This window comes from Podarcis pityusensis (genome assembly GCF_964106645.2).
Source record: "Podarcis pityusensis genome assembly, chromosome: 5".
NCBI classification, from domain to species: domain Eukaryota; kingdom Metazoa; phylum Chordata; class Lepidosauria; order Squamata; family Lacertidae; genus Podarcis; species Podarcis pityusensis.
The window spans coordinates 83695118-83719763 of NC_138032.1; the positions used below are offsets into that span (position 1 = coordinate 83695118).

Consider the following 24646-nt stretch of genomic DNA (forward strand, 5'->3'; position numbering starts at 1 on the left):
AACTGGGACAATGATAAGGAGATGAAGGAGTGAGGCTGTGCAGGTAGTGGGTGGTTGAGTTATCAATGAATTTAATGGGATATAAAGGAAAAGCCTGCATTCTGGGACACAGTTGAATGTGGGCAAATCCTGGCCTTCAGGTGTTGGAGGTGCAGTGTGTTTCTGTGAAATGCAAGCCATCTCTTCTGACTTCCTCCTTCCACCATCTTGTAATCGTGAAAAAGAAATGTTCATATTTCGTAACGTATTTCTGGAGGCCTCTGTGTCATGAACAGGAGTGGGGTTTACAGTTCTGTATCTGCTGGTCTTTTGACAGCGCTGATGTAACTCAAACTTGGACCGCTGCAGTTCGGCTTTTGTTAACCTTATATGACCTCAGCCCGATTGGGTGGTTTGTGAGAATAACATTATTGTTTTCTATCCTCCTGACAGCTGTAATGGATATCATGACCTACAGTACTGCTACAGTTACTCAATGCCCATCGTCAAGTAGCCATTTGCATGCCCCCAGAGGTATTGTAATTGGTCTGTCTTGTAGTATCACATTAATTTTGATGTGTCCCTTTCTTCTTTCTATATATATATTTTTAGGAGTTCAGTGAATCTTGTGTTTGCAGCTGAACAAAGCATATTGTTTTGCTGTTTTTTAATGCAATTATTGATCTTCAATTGTGTTGTTGGCTCTAACCGTTTTTGGAATTTATTTTTTGTGTGTGTTACTGAGGAGCAATGTGTCTGTTTAGTTCTACTTTAAACATTGCAATGCTGTGTTCTTCTTCCGTTGACCTTTAGTTGCATAGTGTAATAGTAAAGTGCGACCCAGCCTAAAACTGATAATGCTGGGCCCACCACATAACATGGTTATTTGTGGTATAGATAGTATTTTACTTTCCATCTGCCATGCATGTAATCATGATACTTTTGGTCCCAGGGCACAGACTCCTAAGCAACACTGATTGCGTAAATTAGTGAGGTATTTCATTGATAGGATTACCCAGTGCTATTTTTCCTAGAAAAAGGGGCACCAGAGTTCACCATGAACTTCTCCCCTATTCTCTTAAAATGGACATTGTGCCCACCTGAGAGGTGCTAAAACTGAGCTCTGGCTGGGGGGCGGGAGCTCTGGGATTACTTCACATACCTCTGAGAGATGTTCAGAGAATAGTTTTTCCTTTAAAATTTATTTGCCTGTATATTTACTGTATAATCTATTAGTACTATTAAGCATGGCCTTCCCCCCCTACCCCACCATGTAATATAGAGCTATATTGGCAGGGAGACAGGATGAGAAATCTAACAATGAATCTAACCATCTTTACCTCGCTAAAGCACAGTTCAAGGGAATACACATTTTAGCACATCAGATCAGACCCTAACTCTAAAACAATTACCTCCCAAAACCCCAGAGTATCACTGATATAATGGCCTGGGTTCAAAAGCATTGTTGTTAAGTGTGTTAAATATTGCTGATACTTGCAAGAAACCTGACTGGCTTGCGCAGTTGGAAAAATGAGTGAAGAATATTGCAGAGTTTGCAGTAAAGCTCAATTAATGTGAAATTCCCCACCATCTCTACTCAGAAGCTGTATTTAATTTCAGTATCCAATCCAATGGCATGTATAATTGCAAGCTTTTACTGAAATGGGATAATTCATTTATCTACTTGTTTGCATGCTTAATTGTTGTGACTTCCAGTCTTTCCATACCAGTATTAGGTTTCGGAGCTATTAAGATTTCCTTCCTTTCGTGGAAGATGTAACTGAGGTAATGGAGTAAGCTATGTTTTCTGTGTTTGAAAGCTGTTAATGAAAGTCCTATCATTAATGGTGGCCAAGAAATGTGCCTGTTTTAGGGTATATTTCATGAAAGAAGTTAAGGGGAAAGTAAAGAAAAAAGATTGTAGGGGTAGCTTCAGACTACAATATAATACCAGCAGATGGTGCTGCCACCCTAAGAATCAAAAAGAGAGAGAGAGAGAGAAGAATTACTTTTTTCCCAATTAAAACACATTTGAAAACTTAGACATGCCTATCACTTGTCCAAATGTACATACAAGCACATAAATATTTATATTATGCCACATGTAAGCAAATCTTGGGCTGAGCCAAAAAGGGCCATTTTTTCACTGAAACTCTCCTCAGTATGAAAACCGCCCCTGTCTGTGAGTTTTGAGGGGTGTGTGCGCTGAAGTATTAATCCATTCAGAGTGAGGATAGGAAGCATTGCCCACAGTCTGACTTGCCTTCATGGTGCCACCGCGTAGCTAAATGGAGCACATTCAATATGTGATTTGCTCATTAGTTACAATCACTATACAGCAGGCTTCCTCAACCTCGGCCCTCCAGATGTTTTTGGCCTACAACTCCCAGGATCCCTAGCTAGCAGGACCAGTGGTCAGGGATGCTGGGAATTGTAGTCTCAAGTCAAGGTTGAGGAAGCCTGCTATACAGTGTCTTACATAGAGTTGCCCCTGAAACTTAACAGAGTCAGGGGGTCATCCTTTGGCAGGAAGCCAAAAGAGCTTTGCTAAAGGGAAACAAATGTTTCAGAGGGTTGTGTGCTGTGAACTGGCAACTTTTACCTTTTCCTTATATAACCTTTTAAAGGATGTATAAATATAATTTATATATTAAGATTTGTAGGTGAAAATTGCCAGATCCGCTGAACCTCAGTGGCCAGTAACAAGCAACAACTGCCTGTATTTCACACCAGTGCTTGCTTTAGAGATGGGCTAACTTCATTGTCCCCACTCTGTAAATAATCCAAACCCTCCAGATTTGTCTACAGTACATCAAAAACTCTTTGCTAAACCAGTGTGCTGATGCTAGCTGATAATATCCTTGGGAGCTGACTATAGCATCCATTGTCAGAATCCATTTTGTGCATGGTGGGCTGGGCTTTTGAGTGGTTTGCCTCCTTTGCTTGTGCGAATCAGATTTTCTTTTCTTTTTCTTTTTTAAAAAAAGTTCTGAATGTTTTTCACATATAAAACTGCAAAACATAAATAGCAAGGACATATCCCACCCCCTGATAAACTGCTTATCCATCATAGTTTTTGTTTGAAATTTGATTGATCAACAATCACTGTTGGATTCACAAACTGTAGGCCAGGCTTCCTCAACCTCGGCCCTCCAGATGTTTTTGGCCTACAACTCCCATGATCCCTTGCTATCAGGACCAGTGGTCAGGGATGATGGGAATTGTAATCTCAAAACATCTGGAGGGCCAAGGTTGAGGAAGCCTGCTGTAGGGTTTTGTTTTTAATTGCTAACCTACTCCATACTGCTGGCTCAAGTCAGAACGTCACACAGCCAAATGTGTTAGCATTTGTTCCCACACCCCCATTCCATAGTCCTGTATTTTTAAAACAAAGAAGCATATCAGATAGGTAATGTAACATGGGGTAGATGCTGTAATCTTCATCATCAGTGCTTTTTCTGGGGGGATGCAGGGGTACGCATACCCCTAAACATGTTGTGAATCTAAGTTTGGCCTCATTGAGGGGCAGTATTTCAATATGAGTAGGAAAATGAGAGTACCCCTAAACATTTTTTTTTAGAACAAAAGCACTGATCACTATCATCATAAAAATAAAAAACAACCTGACCCTATCTCCTTAATTTTGGGTTCCAGGAGCCAACACATATATAAAGGAGAAGTGCATTGGTTCTAGAATGTGCTGAGGCAAACATCAATGCTACTTCACCGGAAGCTGCTTCAAATAAAGTACTTTAACAACACTTTTCAGGAGATGCTCATACTTTGAGGAACATATGTGGGAAGAAATTCCCATAACCACGGGGGGGGGGGGGTGGATCATAGATACCTCTACTTATGGCACACAGATGACATATAATTTGGCCTTGGAAATTATGAAAGGATGCTGTGAATAGTGGCAAATAAAAAGTAGCAGAATTGAAAAAAGGGTATTAAAAGCCTAGATGCTCACCTGGGAAGAATAATAGAATCGCAGAGTTGGAAGGGACTACGAGAGCCATCTAGTCCACCCCCTGCAATGCAGGAATATTTTTGCCCGATGTGGGGCTCGAACGCATGACCCTGAGATTAAAAGTCTCATGCTCTACCAACAGAGCTATCCCAGACAAGAGATGCAGGTTATTACATATCACACATTGTGCAACAAACCCAGGTTTGTCCCAATGCATTCTTGATAGACAGCCGCAGATTCCAGCTCATGTACCTTGTTCGGTGTACATATTTGCAAAGACCTGCTTACAGCATTAACATTTTATAGGTTTGGGTGTACATCCAATAGGGCTTTTAAAAAAAATGTGTGAAGTGGCCCTTAGCTTTTTTAGCATAAAACTACACTCAATGCCAAAATAATATGGAATGATTTTGCAAAGCTAAATAAATAAAGTCAGTAAGATATAGATTGCCCCCAAGAGCTGATACAGTAATATAATTGGATTGTCTCACAGGTCTTCATAACAGTGAATTTCTGGTAGCCTCATTTTCCTGCTAAAAAGATCCAGACATTTCATTACTGGTTTGAAATGAAAACTCAGTGGAGTTGTAGATTGAAACCCAAAAGTGAATCACACCCAATGTAACAGGGGTGGCCCATTCTGTTTTGCCGCCTGATGCAAAACAAGAAGGTGCCATCCCTGCCACTGAAGCATCATGTACTGGGGTTTGTGTGGCTGCAGCTTCTGGTGAGATATTGTGAGCAATTGTGAGAGTTCCACAAGATCTTGCTGGAAGACACTGCTGCCAATTCTTCAGCAGCAGGCATAGGCGCCACCCTCAGGATTCCACCACCTGAGACAGCCGCATCAGTCCACCTCATGCATGGGCTGGCCCTGCACTCTTAAGGTGGATTTTTCTGTTTTTTCAGTTTCTTAGATTGTTGTTAAAGAGAGGGAGAAAGGCAAGAAGAAAGACAGAAAGCAATAAAAGAGAGCATGGGGAGAAAAAAGAAAGGCAGGCAGGTGTACATAGTAAAAAATGAAAATCAATCGTATGTGTCCTGTTTCAGGCAAGGATTAAAGGTAGCTCCCAAGTCTGAAAGGTTTAGAGGGGTACATCTTAAAATATGCATCAAAAATTTGTCTGCATCTGTGGTCTCAATGCGTACTGGTATGTTCTCCCAAGCTAGTCACACATCCTGCACAGTAAGTTAACTCCATTGTCCAGGGTAGAATTATTTCAGTCTCTGATAGTAAGAAAGGAGTTTTGAGCTGGACTCCAGATTTATAGCTAAGTGCTATAGAAGTATCCATGTGTGTATTGCTGGACCCTTTCCCTCTCTACTAAATAACTTTAGTTTCCTGTCAAATACATTGTATACAATAAACAGAAGGCTTCTAAATCCAGGCGAACAGAACAATCACCAAGGGCCCTATTCTCTCTCTCCCTCTTTCTTTTTTCTTTTTGGCAACAAGGTACTTGTATATATCTTCATTTATGCTCGCCCACATAAACTTGGTTAGGCTGGGTGAGCATAAATAGTTAACGACACCAGGTCCAAGTAACTGGTGGATTGTAGGTGATTCCATTTTAAATATGATCCACCTGTGAGCTCCGCATTTTGAGCGTGTTGGAGGCTTCACTGACCTTAACGTGATTGATCGTTGTGCAGTCTATTTAGCCACAAAGGTGCAACCTCCATTAGTGTCTAGCAGACAACAGCAGCAGGACAGATCACTAGTACACTTTGACAGAACTACATAATCGCAGCCCGTTCCCACTAATGCTTCTGACGCTGCAACTCCTTGCTTCCATGTCTCCTGTAGCTGGTGTCAAAACCTTCTCTCAGGCAACAAGACAAAGGGCAGAGGATGTCTTTCTTAGCTATATATTAAGAGAAGGACACTCTGTGTATCTCAGTTCAAAAAACCCAAATATGTAGGTGCAAATAATCTTAACCCTACAGCTTAGCCTGAGACTGTTAAGCTTTATGGAATGAATAATAATAATAGCAATAATTTTATTATTAAATAAATACATTAAAGACAGGTTTGAAAACTTACATTTACAAGAGAGTCTTGGGAAAGAGTCATGGTGCTATTCATTTAAAAAAATCTATTCTAGATTAAGAAAAAATATTTGCCTGAATTTAAGGATATGATTTAGATATGTACACACTTAATGAGAAATACTCCTGCCCACCTAGCAGTTCGAAAGCACCCTTAAGTGCAAGTAGATAAATAGGTACCGCTTTATAGCGGGAAGGTAAATGGCGTTCCGTGTGCTGCTCTGGTGCCAGTTCACCAGAGCAGCTTCGTCACGCTGGCCACATGACCCGGAAGTGTCTGCGGACAGTGCTGGCTCCTGGCCTCTAGAGTGAGATGAGCGCACAACCCTAGAGTCTGTCAAGACTGGCCCTTACGGGCAGGGGTACCTTTACCTTTTAATGAGAAATACGGTATTGTTAAGTCTTATTGAAATGCTCTTGATGACCTTGGAAAGCCTTCATATATTTTCTCTGGGGAAAAATATATTTTCTCCCAGTATTGGCTGTGAATTTGTGTATCGTAGAGAACCTTAAGAAATGTAGCTAACCCTCTTGAAATACAGAACTGCGTATCTCAAATTCCACCCAAAAGACAAACCTTTCCATACTACAAATTTAGGGAAGGGCAGAGAGGAAAAGACTTTATAGTAGGTTTATTAATTCCTTCTTGAGGGTCCCTGCTTCTAGTCATATTTGTGACCTTCAGATTTTCCTTCCTGTTGGACAATCAAGGAAAAACTTTTTAACTGATTGCTATATAGATGCCTATTGAGAGACTGGAAACTCATTGTGGAATCAATTTTATTTTATTTTATTTTTTAGTTTACTGGTTGGTTTTTATGAAAATATCTTGTGCTTTTGGGGAAAACAGAAATTGGATCTGATTTACGGCCCAGCTAAACTGTAGGGTGCACAGCAGTGCTTTCATTCCTCTAGGGCTGTTTTCATCCTTTGCCATCTGAAGAAGAAGGGGGGAAAGGGTGTAATGAATTTAAAACATAGGGTAACTTAGGGTAGGCTTTTTCCAGATCACTAAGTTTTCTCTTTATTTCACCCTTAGCAGTAAGCATCCAGTCCTGCTCTTCCCTTCATAATAACTGCAGAAAAAACTAATTTGGCAACCCAGAGTGCTTCTTTGTTGGTGACTGCGCAGAGAACAGAACTGAAACTGAACAGTAGAACAAGCGAAAGTCCAATGGGTGGATTCTAACTGTAGCTCATAATACAAAGTTCTAATATTTAACTTTTCAGGTTAAATATTATGTTACAAGGCAGGCAGCCCCCCTCCCCAGTAATTATAGGGTGATTGTTGTTATGGAAAGTCAAATAAAGTCCTGAGTGTGCAGATGTTTTGGGGCTCTTCCAAATTAGGCTGTTATTGCAGACCCGCCAGGTGTCCCTATTTTCCAGGAACACTCCTGGATTTACAGAAGCCATCTTAGTTTCTGATTTGATCCCACCATGTCCTGCTTTCCCTTAGGACATTCCTATTTGGAGAAATGTTGGAGGGTATGGTAGGATGTGCTTATTTTTATCGGAGAAATGTTGGAGGGTATGTTATTGTACACTTGCCCTGCCTTTGCTGCCTGAGGCAGTCGGCATATTCTGCCTAATAGTAGAGCTGGCCTTGTTCAAAACAACTTTCTGTTCCATTTTAATAGTACTAATGTGTGAGTGGGTGGATGGCTGTAGAATTTTCATCCACAGAATTTAATCATAACATTTTTATACCACGGCGGCATGGACATGTATGGATTGTCAAGCTGACAGAGAAAAATGCCCCCTGATATCTTTGAAAGCTTTCATTGGACAGTTTGCCAATAGCACTTTAATGACTTGAATAAACAGACAGTGATTCATAAACTAGGAAGTCAGCACTGTAGAAAGGCCTGAAAAGGCAAAATGAAGGAAACAGAGGACAAAAGTCCCAAAATATGCATGGTTCAATAGGGCCATAAAAGTGCCAGAGTGGAAATTGTGCTTGATTCTAATTTCCCACAAATTAGCAGTTAATGTTTAGTGTGGGCATATGTGAGTTAGAAAGCAGAGTGATGGCTGCATTCTTGAGCACCCAGATTTATGTCTCTACCTGTAGGAGCATAATATGTAGGCCAATCCAACTATGCGGCAAAAATGTCATTTGTGTACATTTTCGGCAACTTGCAACTGGTGCTCTGCTACTGGCACCATCATTTCTGCATGTGCACTTTAGATCGTTTGCTGGAGTACTGGGGAAAGAGAATTTTGGCCGCCTACTCCATGGGTAGACAAACTAAGGCCTGGGGGCCAGATCTGGCCCAATCGACTTCTAAATCTGGCCCGCAGACGGTCCTGGAATCAGCATGTTTTTACATGAGTAGAATGTGTCCTTTTATTTAAAATGCATCTCTGGGTTATTTGTGGGGCCTGCCTGGTGTTTTTACACGAGTAGAATGTGTCCTTTTATTTAAAATGCATCTCTGGGTTATTTGTGGGGCATAAGAATTTGTTCTCTCTTCTCTCTCTCTCTCTCTCTCTCCAAAATATAGCCCAGCTCCCAACAAGGTCAGAGGGACAGTGAATTGGCCCCCTGCTGAAAATGTTTGCTGACCCCTGGCCTAGTCATTGATATAATGAACATTGTGGGGGAAAGGTCATTTTATTGTGACCTTTTACTGATTGCAACAGCCAACCCTGTATGAGCAGAAAGGTCTTCCTTCCCTTGGGGAAAGAGCAACCAGGGTTTACAAGGACCTACCACCGGAAGAGGGACTAAAAAGGGAATAATGTGCAGCATTTGGGATCCTGATCGGGCTGCTTCAGGTTTGAGGGGGCCCTCAACAAGGTGCTGCCTATGGGACCCCTATTAAGTTGGTGGAAACTATGGCTTTGGGCTTACCTGGTGGATATGTGCCACCATTTAAAATTTCCCACAGTGCCGGAGAGCACCACTTGAGGAAGCTCATGGTACTTATCAGTGCCCATGGGCTTTTCTAGGGCACAGATCCCCTAGAGGTCTCCAAGGATTCTGGGGCTGATACCAGACCCAGTCCTGAGCCAGCAGTATACATTATGCTTTGCAAAATTTCAGCAGTGAGACAGCAAATGGAGAAGCGAGGAATGAGGTGAGCCAGACATAGAAATGCAACAAGAGAAAGTGGAACTGAGGCAGATTATGGCAATGAGAGATGAAGTTAGAGGCCTAAAGGCAAAATAAAAACTGACAAATTACTGTGGCCAGGTGGCATCTACCTGATAGTTCTTAAATCACTCAAATGTGGCTAGAAATTAGCCAACGTAGCACCATTTTTTAAATTGGGGGTGGGGGGAGGACCCTGGAAATTACAGACTGGTTAGCTTAATATTTATCACAGGAAAATTTGAGTATTGTTAAAGATAAAATAACCAAGTATATGGAAGAGCAAGCATTACTGAAGTAGAGCCAGCATGGCTTCTGCAAGGGCAGGATCTCTCTCAGGAAGCAATTAGAGTTCTTTGACAGTGTCAACAAACATATAGACAGAAGTGATTGGGTTGACATTGTGTGCTTGGACTTTCAAAAATGTTTCAACAAAGTACCTCACCAGTAAGCTTAGTAGTCAAGGAATGAGATTAGAGGTGAATCAGGAATTGGATAAGTTTCAGGAAGCACAGAGCAGGAATAAATGGACAGGTGAAGAAAGTGGAATCCCCCCAAGGATCAATATTGGGACATATGCTTTTTTAATTTAACCATAAATGATCTACAGTTAGGAGTGAACAGTGAGGTGGCAAAGGTTCCTGATGATACTAAATTGCTCAGGACAATTAAAACAAAAAAGGGATTTTGAAGAGCTCCAAAAGGACCTCTCCAAACTGAATGAATAGGTGGTCAATTGACAAGTGCAATTCAACGAAAAATAGTGTAAAGTGATGCATGTTGGGACATTTATTATTATTATTATTATTATTATTATTATTATTATTATTATTATTATTTTACATATACCCTCATGGGATCTGGTGACTGACCAGGAGCAAGACCTTGGGTGTCATACTGGATAGCTTGATGAAGTTGTTGGCCCAGTATGTGGCAGCTGTGAAAAGGGCAAATTCCATGTTAGGAATCCTTAGGAAAGGAGTTGACAATAAAACTGCCAATATAATAATGCTGTTCTGCAAAACTATGGTGCGACTGCATTTGGAATACTGTGTAAAGTTTTGGTCTCCTCACCTTGTTTTGCTTTCACAGATGTGACAGTATATTTTCAGACCTTCTGACATTTAAATGCAACAACCAATGTTCCTAGTTTTTCTCATTGGGAAAAGAAATTCACAGATTCTTGCATCAATCCTAAACAAGTCTGCAAACCTTCCCTTTCATTCAGATTGACTGTTTTAGAGAATGAACACTTTATACCATGACCCTGTATTTCTGATAATCAATGATTTGCTACATATCTTGCTTGGGAAATGGAAAGAAACTGAAGTATTAATGGCCAATGTATGAACAAAAAACTGGAAGGGTTTGTTTTTGTTGTTTTTTAAGGAACTTGCAAGGAATTTTTATCTCTCCGAACAGAAAATTAAATGTTTTGATTTAACTCTCTTTGAGTATATGATAAACTCCAACCCAGACTGACTGAGTGCATTTTTTTTTTAACTACCTTTGATAAGAAATGCATTACAAACTCATCAGCTCAACTTCCTGTTAGCAAAGAGACAGCGGCCGTCTGGATTATTCTAGATCCGCAGTGAAACTGCCATACCACGTATATTCAAAGTAAGGCTGTGTGAGTTTGACAAGGGGCAGATGAATCCAGGAGTTATTGTGCAGGGGTTTAAGTCTATGCGGCAGCTGACGGTTGAAATAATCATCCATACATCGCTCTGAGCTAGCTGGGGAAAGGTTGAAGCTGTATATTTTCAACATATCTAGTCTAATGGTTAATCTGTTGTCTTGTACAGAGGGTGCTGGGTAAAATCACAGCAATAGCTGACAGTTTGGAGGAACCGTTGTGAGTCTTTTCAGATGCCTGATTCACAGAGTCATAAGTAGATAAGTCTAAATAGGCATTGTCATTGAAAAATGGGAAGACATGCATTGTTTTCCCACACCTGAATCAAACCGAACTTTGGTCACCAGAAATCTTGATCATTTGTGTGTGTGTGTGTGTGTGTGTGTGTGTGTTTCAGAATTTGTAGCTCATCGTAACCCAGCAAGGCACATTCTCTAAGCATGTTAAATAAGATTTGGTGTGTGTGGGTGTGTGGGTGGGTGGGTGTGTGTGTGTGGGTGTTAAAGAGGATTAGTGTGCTAGCTCTGTACCTGTTATTGTTCTTATTACCCTCCACAAATCAGAGGTGGATGATTACAGGGGGGGGGGGCTCCCCACTTCAGTCAGTTTCTGTGCATCTAATGGAGGTCAATGAGAATAGCGGGTGGAGCTAAGGCACGGATTCTCACTGACCCACCCTCCACCCTTGCATGTTTGTTTAACATGCTCAGAGAATAGCTGAAGGGGCATTTTATGTAAACTGCCAGAAAATAGAAGCCTAGTATTTGCTCTTGTTGGTTCCTTAAGAAGAGGTAAGAAACTGTAAATTAAGGGGAGGGAACAAAATAGTGTCTATGGTTAGGGTGTGGCAAGAAATAGTGGGAAACACAGCTATGCTATGCTATGCTTCATGGCTCATAATGCTTGAGTAGGATGAGAAATAAATATGAGGTTTTTGCCATTAATGCAGATTAATACTCCATAGGCATCTGGAGACACAGTGATTATTGGATGTTGAACAATTCCAAAGAATATTGATGCTGGCAGTGGGCGAGTTCCTTTTTCTTCCTTTTTTAATCATTTTATTTTAAATGCATTCTTGGCGCTGCTTCCAGGCAAATCATGCAGGAGCTAGTTTCAGCCATTTGTTTCAAAATGCTGCGCTGGTATTCTGCCTTGTTACATTTAAATTAAAGCTACATAAAGCCCCCCTTTTTTTTAGTTGTGGCAAGTGCACATTCAAAGGGAAAATAGCAGAGAGTGCCACAGGCATGGAAATACCCAATTATCTACATTGGTTACTTTTAAAAAAATGCTTTGGGACTTGATTATCATTAAAATTAACTTGAATGTAGCAAATAAATATCAAGGAAAGAAAATTCCAACGAAAGACCAGAGTTGTCTTTACATAACTCAAGCTTTAATGACATCTTTCCCTGGGTGCCTCTGGAACAAGATTTCTGCAGGCGTTATGTAGCCAAAATTAGTTATAACCAAAATTATGTCCCTCTACATGCATGGATTAGACACCTAGATTAGGACTAGTTTCTTTAGACGTGGGCTGCCGCCAAAGACATTGGCCTTGCATCTTGTTCTCTCTCTCTTCCTGGTAATGGCTAGCGACCCAAAATGTGTGACATGAACTCATTGTGCTCTTGAGTTTCCTTGCCAAGTGGCAGCCAGTGAAATGGAGGAGGGGCGGAGAAACGTGCTGGGTGATGAGGTCACATCATGCGTTTTGTCCAGGGTTTAATGTAGCTGTGATCGAACAGCTGCTGTGCATCTCATAAGGTAAAGGTAAAGGGACCCCTGACTGTTAGGTCCAGTCGTGACCGACTCTGGGGTTGCAGCGCTCATCTCGCTTTATTGGCTGAGGGAGCCGGCGTACAGCCTCCGGGTCATGTGGCCAGCATGAGTAAGCCACTTCTGGCGAACCAGAGCAGCTCATGGAAACACCGTTTACCTTCCCGCCGGAGTGGTACCTATTTATCTACTTGCACTTTGATGTGCTTTTGAAGTGCTAGGTTGGCAGGAGCAGGGACCGAGCAACGGGAGCTCACCCCGTCATGGGGATTCGAACCACTGACCTTCTGATCGGCAAGTCCTAGGCTCTGTGGTTTAACCCACAGTGCCACCCGCATCCCTGTGCATCTCATACTCCACACCAATAAAAGGCAGTGGTGCGGAGTTGTTGCTACCTCTATAGACTCAACAGCCATCAGCGCCAGCCAGCATGACCAGTGGTCAGGCATGATGAAAGTTGTACTCCCAACAACATTTGGAGTGGACCAGATCAGCAACCACTGTGAAAAGGCAAATAGAACGTGTATATTTTTCTATATGGCTAGTAGCTATTTATTTTCAAGCCTTGCTCATGGGCTTCCCAGAGACATTTAGTTTGCCACTGGCGGAAACAGGGTGTTAGATAAAGTGTAAATTTGTTCTGACCCAGCTGAGCTCTCCTTATAGTCTTCTTGAACCTAGAGAGGGCCGTATCTGGTAGGGATGTTCAGTCCTCCCTTGACTGTTCCTGGAAAAGATTACCTTGGTTTTTCAGCGTTGTTGGGTTCTGCAGCTCCACCAACTCCACCTCTTACTCTTTTCACACCTAGCCCATCTGTGCACACTGTCTTTTCACGGTTAGCTTTGCTTTGCCTCTCTGTCCAAGGGTTTTGTATAAACTAGAAAGGGTACATGATAGTAGGTATCATTTTCATTGCATTTTAGGTCTTATGCTAGTTGTAGCTCCTGGAGTGATCCCTGTTGGTACACTCATATGAAACCAAGGTGCCATCTGCATTATTAACTCTTTGCTAGAAATAAAGTTCATGGCTGGCATCCTTGATACTGCCATTCATAAGATAACAGACAAGCAAGTCTTTCAGATAACCTTTTAGATGAAACATGTTCACATGCATGCACCCTGAGGAATTACTCTTGGAGCAAGGCTGCAGATGCAAAATGTTAACGTTGAAAACTTTGATTCCCACCCCCCTCTCCTGAATTTGGCGGGCACAGGATTAAGCCATTCATATGGAATTTGTTAAAAAGCAAACCGGAATAGCTCTTTCAAGCTTTAATGTATCTGGTGTAGATAGCATGTGATAAGCTTTCTGTGATAGAGACATGTTTCCTGTTTCTAGAAAGCAACTGGTTGACATCTGGGTTCTATGTATACATCCCAATCGGCAATTTACTTGTGAGCTACTTATTTGATTGCAGAACTCTGCATACCTTCCTGTACATACAAAGATACGTGCTTATCAGCACACAAGTTCCCTGCGCTCCCTTTTCTTTACCAGTATTATAATATATTTATAAGCATAAAAGTTTGCTTTCATTGCTCTGAAATTTCTTCATGTGCTTTATTCGCTTTTTGATGTAGTTGGGATCACTAGTGTAGCATGGCTTTGTACAGGGCTGGCCCACCCATGGGGCAAGGTGAGGAGATTGCCTCAGGCATCAGGAACCAAAGGGGCAGCAGATTCAGACACCAAGGAATAACCCGCTCACTACTGCCACAACCTGATCTGTTGGATCTTCTGTCTCCTCAACAGCCCTTCCCCTTGCCCACCTCTACAGAGGCCTCTTTGCAAATAGGAGGGCTGCTAGTCTCCTCCCACCCTTGTTCCAGATGTGTATTATTATTCACCTGCTTGTTCCTGATGCAGATATATTCATTCATTCTTCCTTGGTGGGTGGGGGACGGCACCATTTTGTGGTTCGCCTCAGGTGCCCAAATGTATTGAGGGTGGTTAAAATGACAAGGTAATCCTATAAATGCTTACTCCATGGGGCCTCCTCCTCTCAAGCAAATATGTACATAGCTATGAGTAAGCCACATTGAATACAGTGGGGTTATTTTCAGGTAAACGTGCAAGACGATTGCACCTCAAATCACTTTAATATAGAATTATGCACATGCTGTAAGCCACTCATAGTGGCTGGGGAAACCCAGCTAGATGTGTGGAGTATAAATAATAAAATGATGATGATGATGATTTAAACCATGTCTAAATAACAACGCAACCAAATAAAATAAAATCTAAAATTGTTGTTCCACCAATGAATTTAGCTTATTTATTGGTGATATGGAAGGGGGGGTCCTTCCTCCCCTTAGAGGTGCCCAACACTTTCACTACTAGGCTTCTGAAGCCATTAGAATACAGTGGTGCCTCGCAAGACGAAATTAATTCGTTCCGCGAGTTTTGTCGTCTTGCGATTTTTTCGTCTTGCGAAGCACGGTGTCGGGAAAGTTTTGGAAAAGCTTCAAAAATCACCAAAGTCTTTAAAAACCTCAAAAAAGGCTACCACACCGCGTTCTATGAGTTGCTCCTCGAAGTCAAGTCGCAACTGTCATTAACAGTGTTAAGAAAAAGGAAACAAACTTGCAAGACATTTCCGTCTTGCGAAGCAAGCCCATAGGGAAAATCGTCTTGCGAAGCAGCTCAAAAAACAAAAAACCCTTTCGTCTAGCGAGTTTTTTGTCTTGCGAGGCATTCGCATTTTAATTGTGTATAGCATTATTTGCTTGAAGTATTGTTTTAGGATTTATACTATTGCTGTTTTATTTTTTTTATTTTTTTTTAATGATTTTTATTAAGGTTTCAATAAAAAGTTAGACAGAAAAACATAAAAAAGAAATACGCAAATACACAATACATAATCCAAAAAAAAGAAGAAAAACACAGAGAACAGAAAACAAAAAAAGAAACAGAGCAATTAAAAACAATATCACCTTTTCATTTCCGTTTTTGAATTTACTTATTTTCTGGACTTCCTCATACCTCCCTCTTTTGTATTCCAGTCCAAATTGTTTGTCCAGCAATTTCTTTTCCACTTTTTTAATCCCAATCTTTAATCTTAATGTAATATAGCATTAAAATTTTACCTTATACTATTGCTGTTTTAACGTCCCAGTTGTAAACTGCCCTGGGATCCTGGTGGATGAAGGGTGGATTAGCAATGCTGTGCAAGTGTGCATCTTCAAAAGGGGGGGAAATACATTAGCAATAGTCCAGAAACATTAGTAGTTCCCCCCACTCAGCCAGCCTGAAGATGAAGTTGTATAGTCCAATACACAACTCAGTTAAGTCAGGACACCAGGATTCAACATCATTTAGTCCCATTAAATAAAGTTTATTTCATGATTAAGTGCCTGAAAACATTGTAAATGGAACTACCTAGCTCTGTTAGCATATTCATAGATGCTTCCCCTGTTATTTTGGGTGAACTGAGAGAATCTGTCTCCTCTGCCATGAAAACAGAGAGAGAAAGAGAGAGAGAGAGAGATTTTATCAACATGTGGGAAGTAAAGATTGCATTGGATGCGCATTCTCTAGGTTGGGATTATTGCTTGCAGATGATGATAATATAGTGAAATGAACCTCATATATCTATTTTTGCAAAAGTACATTTTTAGAATAAAAGAAGCTGACCACACACGTAGGCCAGGATCCAAAAACCTGCACGCTGAATCTTCCATGGTGACTACAACGCAGCTCAAGAATCTGTAGTTGTGATGGGGCGGGGGGAAGGTTCAGAACCCACCTGCACATGGAGAAAAAGTTTAATGAAAAGCTGGAAGTTTCCAGAGTCATCTGGTGAATCCCTTTTCATGCAGTTTGGAGCCTGTGTGGACTTGGGTTTGGAGGCAACTGCCGCAAGCCCAAGATTGCCACATAAACCCGATACATCAATATAGTTTGGGCAGTCTTTTTAATGCACAAAGCATTAATTTGCACTTTTTCCTTATTGTTTAGAGGTAAAGAATGAAGCTAAACCAAGTTACTCAAACCGCTCAGTTCAGTCCAAGAGCTCATGTACCCATGCAGTAGTTGGCATCAAGTCCACTGATGGAGTCCCGGAACCAGTTACGCTTGTTAATAATCGCAAAGGAGCCCTCCTTTTACCCAGCAATCCCTCGCTGCTGCCCCTTAACTCTGCTGAGCATGGAAAAACTTCCTACTGTAGACTGCAAAGGGCACGCAGCCTACCTTCCAAATGCTGCCATTACCAGAACAAAAAGCCGGGGTTGAACCGAGAGCTCTGTAGGTAGCCCCATAAGCCGGATGCATCAGGCAACCAATACTGCTTTCTGCATGGGTTGTGCAATCTGAACATTTTCAATGTGAAAATGACATTACTAATGCTCAGCTAAGTCCTTGCAGATGTGAGTTTCTCCAGATGTAGTGATTAATACCTTAATCGAGATAGCTAGTCAACTAATGGTTTCTGGTTGGTTTTGTGTTTCCTGTTTAGCTGGCTTTGAAATCTTTACCTTTTTCATCAATAAGCTTGGCAAGTGTACAAGTTTGCATTAATGTTTGATTAATCTTGTTAGCTGCTACAAGTTACTTTGGGATCAGCAAAGTTGGGTTTTGTTAAAAGCCCCTGTTAACTGTGTTGTTGGTGACATAGATGAGACAATGAAGGTGACAGATTTATTTTTATAAGCGTATTAAAATAACTTAAATAGCTAAAGACCTTGACCACTGCTGCTTTGAAGTCATTTTCTTGAATGTGCTTAAAGTAAGAATTGAGGATAAAAGCCAAGTAAGATGTTGTTTCAGATGTTCGCCTTTGCACAAAGGCCATTAAAATTACCAGCACATCTTAAATCACTTCATGAAACATTGTCTGGAGGTTATGTCATTGAAATAATGAATGTGTATATATATATATATATGAATAATCAAAGATTTTAAAACATCCTTGTGACTTTAAAGCTAAACTGCAGTCTAATCAGAGTATCTGAAGCCTCAGTAGCCATTGTCTGATGCTTCTCCTACACCAAGTATTCCTCAAAAGATAAAACAGTTTAATGCTGTGCCTATTAGGCAAAAGTAAGCTCTAGGTTGTTGTGAGGATGGTACTGTATATTATGTATTACAATCAAAGATATCTAGAAAACCAAGGTCTTGGATTTTACAGGATGGGAGTTCAGATCCTACAATATTTTGTGTTAAATTCCTAAACCTCTGTATTTCAGAATTAATAAAAGGAAGCCTGCATAATTCCGTACATGCAGTGATGTCAGTTTATTTTCCAGAGTAGTTAAACAAACAAACAATCAATAATAATTTTATCAGTTCAGCAAAAAGGAACACATTTTCATTAAAAGGCAGTTCAATAAATATGCAGTGTTAACAATTAATTGGGCCATCCTAAGCATAGAAAGCTGGTGTACATTATGTCAGCTTAGGTTAAGCTGGCACAATGGATGCCTGATCCAGAGCTAGCTTATGAAGCCCAGGGAGGGGGAAACACCAGGATGAGACCTGCTTGCCTTCAGTGTTTTGCATTCTTCTCAGCTTTGTTCTTGGGACCAGTTTTCTGAACAAGTCTCATTACTCATGACCAATTAAGAGTTCTCCAGACTTCGGAGGTGTGAGAAACTTGAGGTGTGTGTGTGGGGGGGAATCTATAGAGCAGACTTCCTCAACCTCGACCCTCCAGATGTTTTGAGACTACAATTCCCATCATCCCTGACCACTGGTCCTGCTAGCTAGGGATCATGGGAGTTGTAGGCCAAAAACATCTGGAGGGCCGAGGCTGAGGAAGCCTGCTATAGAGGAATCCCAATGCCTACCTTTCCAGGGAGGCCAGGCCAAGTGGTTGAGAGCAAGATCTAGTTCATGTAAATTAAAATTTGGTTGTTATTACCCTTTTCGTTTGAAACCATCTCTGTGTTATTTTAACCAGCAAATTCTATTTTGTCTTGGGATCAACATACTTTAGGAAGCATCCTCTCCCATAATCCCCCCCCCAATGATTTACCTAAATAACTGTTATCTCACCTTTCTAGTCTTAAGTATCTAAGGTGGCTAAGAAATAAATCGAAATACTAAAAAAACTACTGCCCAATGTGTCAAGTGAATTACTTTGGGATAAGAGGATCAAGAAGAAATTGAGGGAGGTTTGCATTCCCTCCCTTCCCCCAAACGCTTGCCCAATTCAAACAGATTTACCGTATTTTTCGCTCTATAACACGCACCCGACCATAACACGCACATAGTTTTAGAGGAGGAAAACAAGAAAAAAAATATTCTAAACGAAACAGTGGATGTATGATTTTTGTGGTTTATGCTGTGGCCACAGGCATGTGATCTGACAGTGAGTTTGGAGTAGCCCAATGCAAAAATCCTGAGGATCCATGTGGATCCATGCTTTGTAACCACGTTTTTGCACCACTGCGGCCCCAGACAACAGTGGGTGCGTGATTTATTTGGTGCAAGATGTAGCCATGGACATGCTATGTGATCTGATGGTGAATCTGGGGTGACCCAGTGCAAAAATCCTGAGGATCCATGTGGATCCGTGCTTTGTAACCACGTTTAAAGTGGGGAGGGAAGGAAAAGCACTCAAGGGACAAGGAGCACGCGTGGGGTGGGTGGAGAAGGATGCTGCTAATAATGAAGAAGAGGGGTATAAGGGGAGAAGGCTCCTCTCCTCTCCCACTTTGCTCCTTTAAAGAAGCAGGCTCTCTGTCCCTCTCTCCTCCCCACTCAGCGGCTCTTCCCCCGCTTTGCTGTTTCAAAGCAAGCCACGGAGGAGGGAAGGAAGGGGAACCATGGATCCTCTGCTCATGACTGCAGCAGATCCCCCCCCCGCCACCTGTAGGCATTCCCTCCATACACGCACAGACATTTCCCCTTACTTTCTAAGAGGAAAAAAGTGAGTGTTATGGTGCAAAAAATACGGTAACTTGATGCCCAAACAAGAGAGGAGTTGGAGCAAAGTTTTTGTCTGCAAATGCTTTGTCCCACGCCAAGCAAATCGCAGCACTCTTAACTTAGAGGTTTTTGTATCCTGAATAGTGGTGATGGGATCTCGTTGGATAAAGCTCTGCTCCAAGTCCCATCTGAAAGTCAGGTGCAGGTGGCGAAGGCATGGGGCAAGATGTTTTCAGCGGCGGTGGACTTAGTTCCTAGGGCAGGCCACACATCATCTTTGTAAGCCACCGGAAGTGCATCTGCTTCACCAGGTATTGGAGAGTGCCTGAGGTCAAGGAATAGGTTGCACGGGGCCCTGGGCAAGCTGCCCAGCAGGCCCTTCCCCAGAGCATCTCCCACAAGTGCCATCCATAAGCCTGCCAGATGGTGAGGGCGCTGGTATTGCCTGGTCCTGCTTTCTTTTTCTTCCTTTAAAACTTGGTGCTTAGTGGAGGAACACCAGGCCAAGCAGCTGTAGTGACCAGCCTCTGCTTCCCTCTATAATACCTCCCCCCCTGCCCCACTCAGCATTAGGCCCAGTTTTTAAAGGTGCAAAAATGGGGCTGGGCATTTCAGTGCCACTGACTCCACCTGCCACTTGCTCCCACTTCTGCCATCTGGTAAACCTGCAGTGGGGCAGCAAGGAATGTGCCCCTGATGTCCCTGTCCCCGCTTCTTCTTTTTTAAAAAAGGTAGGTCCTTCACTAAGTAGAGAAGAGACATATTGTGGAAAAAGGAAAGTACAGGTGCTTCAGCTACCTGGTTTGGCTCTTCTCCAATCAGCACCAGCCCTTCAAAATTGTAATAATTTTTGTGTGTGTGTGTGTAATGGTGGTGTTTTTAAAATGGTGCCAGCTGCAGTGGGCTCTGCTGTTGGCTTTTCATGGTCTGTAGTAACGTTTAGAAACGGTCGTTTAAATTTTATTTTTTTTAATTCATTTGCAATCCATATGTGCTGCTCATTGCTTCAGTCAGGAAGCAGTTAATTGGCGAATCAGTTAATACAGTGGTTCCCAAACCTTCCCCCCTCCCCTGCCATGGGCCCGTTGAAAATTGCTGAAGGTCTTGGTGGACCACTTATTTTTTTGCCTGTTGTAGCAATTGTAATGTGCCGTGCTAGATGCTGTATGAATTTTAGCCGCATTTTTATTTCTTCTTCAATTTCTTAATGTATTGCGTTGCAATTAGAATTCCCTAGAAGCAGTGAAAATGCAACTGAAGTCAAGTGCTTTTATATACCATTGATTTCAGTGGCAACATAAAACACATGCTTAACTCTCTCCCAATCAAACTGATGGTGGTGATGTTTCCTGTGTGATCCCTTTTGGCGGGGATCATTTCGGGAAATTAAGCAATTTGACTTTTGCAGTGCTTGTGCCATGCAGAATGGCATTTCCTTGTTTTTGTTTTTTGAAAGATGCATTTTATAATTCTGTGGAAATGGATTAGTATTTTAAATCAGATCTAACTTTTAAGTGGGTCGTTGTAATATCCACATAGTTCTTTGTTTCTTTTGTTAATTTTCATCCTGCTCTTTGGCCACAGTTCTCATAGTGTTCATAACATCACTCTCGCTGATGTACTTTTTGCTCCTTTTCTTTTAACTTGGACACAACTGCTACCTAAGGCTCAGCCACTTCAGTCATATTTAGTCTTATTTTTATTTTTTAGTTACAGGATGGAAATAAAGCAAGTTTTGCTTTATTTTGTTAGTGTAAATTTCTCATATGGGACATTGATAGAAAGAAACTCTTTAAACTGGCAGAGCTCTGATCTGCTAAGAATGATAAATGGTAGAGCCTTAAACATTAACAATAGTGGTTAAATGCCATATTTACTCGAATCTAATGCTCCCTTTTGGCCAAATTACGTTGTGAAAATTAAGATGTGCATTAGATTTGATTGCACATTTACATTCGCCAGCAAATACTGTTTTTTTGGTTTCAAGGTTCTGAAAATTGAGGTGCATATTAGATTCGATGACTTGAGTAAGTATGGTACTTACTGCTGGCTTGTAAGGAAACTTGCTGTAATTTTGGGTGAGGTGAAGACCCTCGTGCAGTAGTGTTAGCCAAAGGCGGTTTTGTTTTTAATAATATTAAGGTGGTTGGCTGTTATTGTTTTACTATTCAGAAGATGATCTTCCACTCAAAGTGCACTTCATCCCCATCAAAAGAACCTCTGCCACAATTCCCATCCTTCGTTATACAGGAAGTTCTCCCGTCATTTGGTCTCGTTCCACCTGCTCCTGTGATAACATCCCCTTTTGTGATAAAGGGTGAAGCGATGAGTTCTGAGTTGTGCTAGAGATCAATGCGCAGCCGCAGAGTTTTTATTTATTGCAAGCATTGAATATCAAGGCATTGAATGCTGCACATCTCTTCACAAAGACTCTGTGGTCTGGCATTCAAGGAGTCAGAACCGATGGGTATTGGGTTCTTTAATAAAGTGCAATCTGGTAACGTTCAGTGTTCGGATTCCGAATAGACGTCATCTTTTGGTTTATGCATCAGGACACTAATTTCCATGTTCCAAAAACGCAGCTTAACTAAAAGAAAAAAGAATGATCTTTTATGAAAGCATGTCATAATCTCTTCCGTCAATACCTTGCTTCTCTTTCCTCCTCCTCTTCCTCGTCTTTCAAACTGATCTATTTTGACTAACACCAGTTTGGTCTTTATTGAACATAGACAAGATAGCAGTGAAGTATCAGTGTGTGAATGGAATTGTGTGTGTGTGTTCTTTGGCTATTTCGCCTGTGTGACGTGTGGTGATCTGAGCTGATCCTAACCTCATCATGGGTTGCCTGTATTTCCAGTTGAAGATGAGCAGCAGCTGACGACACTCTCGCCCAAAAAGAAGCAGCGAAACGGAGGCATGAGAAATTCACCCAACTCCTCACCCAAGCTGATGAGGTAAGACTCTAAGCAACTCGCATCTTTATCTCCTCTCCCAACATATCCTCCTCCCCAATAAAAATGGTGGTGGACGGGGTGGGGGTGTCATGGCAGGGTGGTGGGGAAAGGAGAAGATTGTTAGATGGTTTCTGAAAGGCTGAAGTATTTATTCTGTCAGCTTGTCAGCAGTTAATGATAGAGCTGGAAAAAAAAAATCTGTCATGAAAAACAGTTTGAAAAGCTGTTTGAAAAATACATAGGCTTTAAAGTCTTAGCTGTCACCCTGTCCTGTCCATGTGTAGTTCTTAAACAGCAGTGGCACTAATGATAGCACTAACCAATCAGAAGAACTCATGTGGTTAGTTTGCCTTGGGCAATTCTCTTTTTGTCGGAATCCCTCTGAGTACTGTTTTCTGTACTTAAGGCCATATGTGAGATGTATCATCACAATCAAAAATGAACCTGAATATTACCTTCCTTTTATCCTGTCGATTGAAATCAAATTTCCCCTAATTGATTTTGACTGTGGTTTTTTTTTAAGGTCTAGTAATCTTTGTACTTGCCAAAGCAAAGTTCGAAACTAATGCAGTTTTACTGAGGCTAAAAGCAATATTAATTATGAAATAAGGGGACTTTTGCTTTTTTTAAAAAAGGACATTATGAAGGCAGGTGGTGAAAACATATTATGGATGTTAGTGGTTTTCCCCTCCCGTGTGTTTTCAGATGTGCAGCATTTGTTTCCAGTAGAGCTCCCCTATAGATTATTTTCGTGGGATGAGCCCTAAGCAAAGGTTTTTTGGAGCTGATATTGCAAGCAAGCCCACCTTAGGCTGTATACTAAGCCTCTGGGAAACCGCTGCCCCTTAGCAGGCTTGTCTTGAAATCTCCCCATGTTACACCCCATCCCCAGTGAAGCCCTCTCTCCTCAGACCACATCCCTCATGGGCCTCTAATCACTTGGGTGTTTCTTCCAGGCTAGAGTATACGTCCTCATACTCAGATAATAACTCTTGCTTGTCTGGATGGATGTTAGGATGGAGTGTCTGAGTGTGTATAGAAACTAATCTACTGTACAAAGCTAATATTCAACATTTTTGCCCCACCCACATTTGCCCCTGACTCCACCCACCACTGTCATGTGACTCCTGGGAAGTTGACCAGAAGAGAATGAGGCCCTTGAGCTGACCTCCACCCCTTGCAGTATAGTGTTAGGAGCAGTGAGAAGTTCTGACACAGTTTTCACTCGTCTTATTAAAACTTTCTTGTCCTGAGAAAAAGCTCCACATTACCCTGAGTTTTGCTTTAGGCAAAATCCCGTGGCAAAACAGAGATATCTGGGATACCCACTGCCAAGAAACAAATTGGTAGCCTTACTAAAACCTTCGCAATTCCTCAGATGTTTTGCTCTAGTAAAGGTAAAGGTAAAGGTACCCCTGTCCGTACGGGCCAGTCTTGCCAGACTCTAGGGTTGTGCGCCCATCTCACTCTATAGGCCGGGAGCCAGGGCTGTCCGCAGTCACTTCCGGGTCACGTGGCCAGCGTGACAAGCTGCATCTGGCGAGCCAGCGCAGCACACGGAACGCCGTTTACCTTCCGACTGGTAAGCGGTCCCTATTTATCTACTTGCACCCGGGGGTGCTTTCGAACTGCTAGGTTGGCAGGCGCTGGGACCGACGACGGGAGCTCACCCCGCCGCGGGGATTCGAACCGCCGAACATACGATCGGCAAGTCCTAGGCACTGAGGATTTACCCACAGCGCCACCCGCTCTAGTAGGAGGTCCCAAATTCACTTTAGATTTTGCTGTTGGCCAAATTCTATTAATGATTCTGTAAGGGCCATCCCACTGAATTTGTAAAAAAATATTCCCCTTTGAAGTCTGTTTCACTTGCCAAGAATCCCCTACCAATGGTGGTGGTGATTTTACAACCACATTTTAAGAAATGTTACACATACAAGCAGAGGAGTACCACAGCTACACCACTGCAACACTCCAAAACCATGTTACGTGGACATTGTGATGGCACTGTTGCAGAAATTTTGGGACACGATGTTAGTCCCTTTTTCCTGCATGTATTTTCATGTAAAGTTGAACTTTGGGTACAAATTATGACCGATTTAGATCCAAATTATCGTACCTAAATCAGCAGAAAGGCAAGTGGATGCATTTGATTAAAGGAGAACATAAGAAGAGCCTTGCCAGATCATGCCAGGGACCAGTTTAGTCCAGAACCCACTTCTCACAATGGCCAACCAGATGGTTATGGGAGATCCAGAAGCAGGACCTGAGTGCAACATCACTCTCCCTGCTTTTGCTTCCCAG

General features: G+C 41.9%; 1 protein-coding gene and 1 long non-coding RNA gene across 19 annotated transcripts in view; one reads left to right on the forward strand and one right to left on the reverse strand.

Moving 5' to 3' along the window:
• Window positions 1–24646, forward strand: part of KCNMA1 (potassium calcium-activated channel subfamily M alpha 1) — a 561760-nt gene that overhangs the window by 453634 nt on the left and 83480 nt on the right. For 13 of the 15 annotated variants that reach the window (XM_081007630.1, XM_081007627.1, XM_081007635.1 and 10 more), the window contains one exon: window positions 22246–22342. In XM_081007630.1, coding sequence (XP_080863756.1) covers window positions 22246–22342 — 97 coding nt within the window. Of the gene's footprint in view, window positions 1–16475; window positions 16764–22245; window positions 22343–24646 lie in introns of all 15 variants that reach the window. The other 2 variants (XM_081007632.1, XM_081007631.1) reach the window with 1 other exon arrangement.
• LOC308478243 overlaps window positions 21021–24646 on the reverse strand; it is a 205995-nt gene continuing 202369 nt past the window's right edge. For all 4 annotated transcript variants that reach the window (XR_013986916.1, XR_013986917.1, XR_013986934.1 and 1 more), the window contains one exon: window positions 21021–21975. This is a non-coding gene — a long non-coding RNA (uncharacterized lncRNA). The remainder of the gene's footprint in view (window positions 21976–24646) is intronic.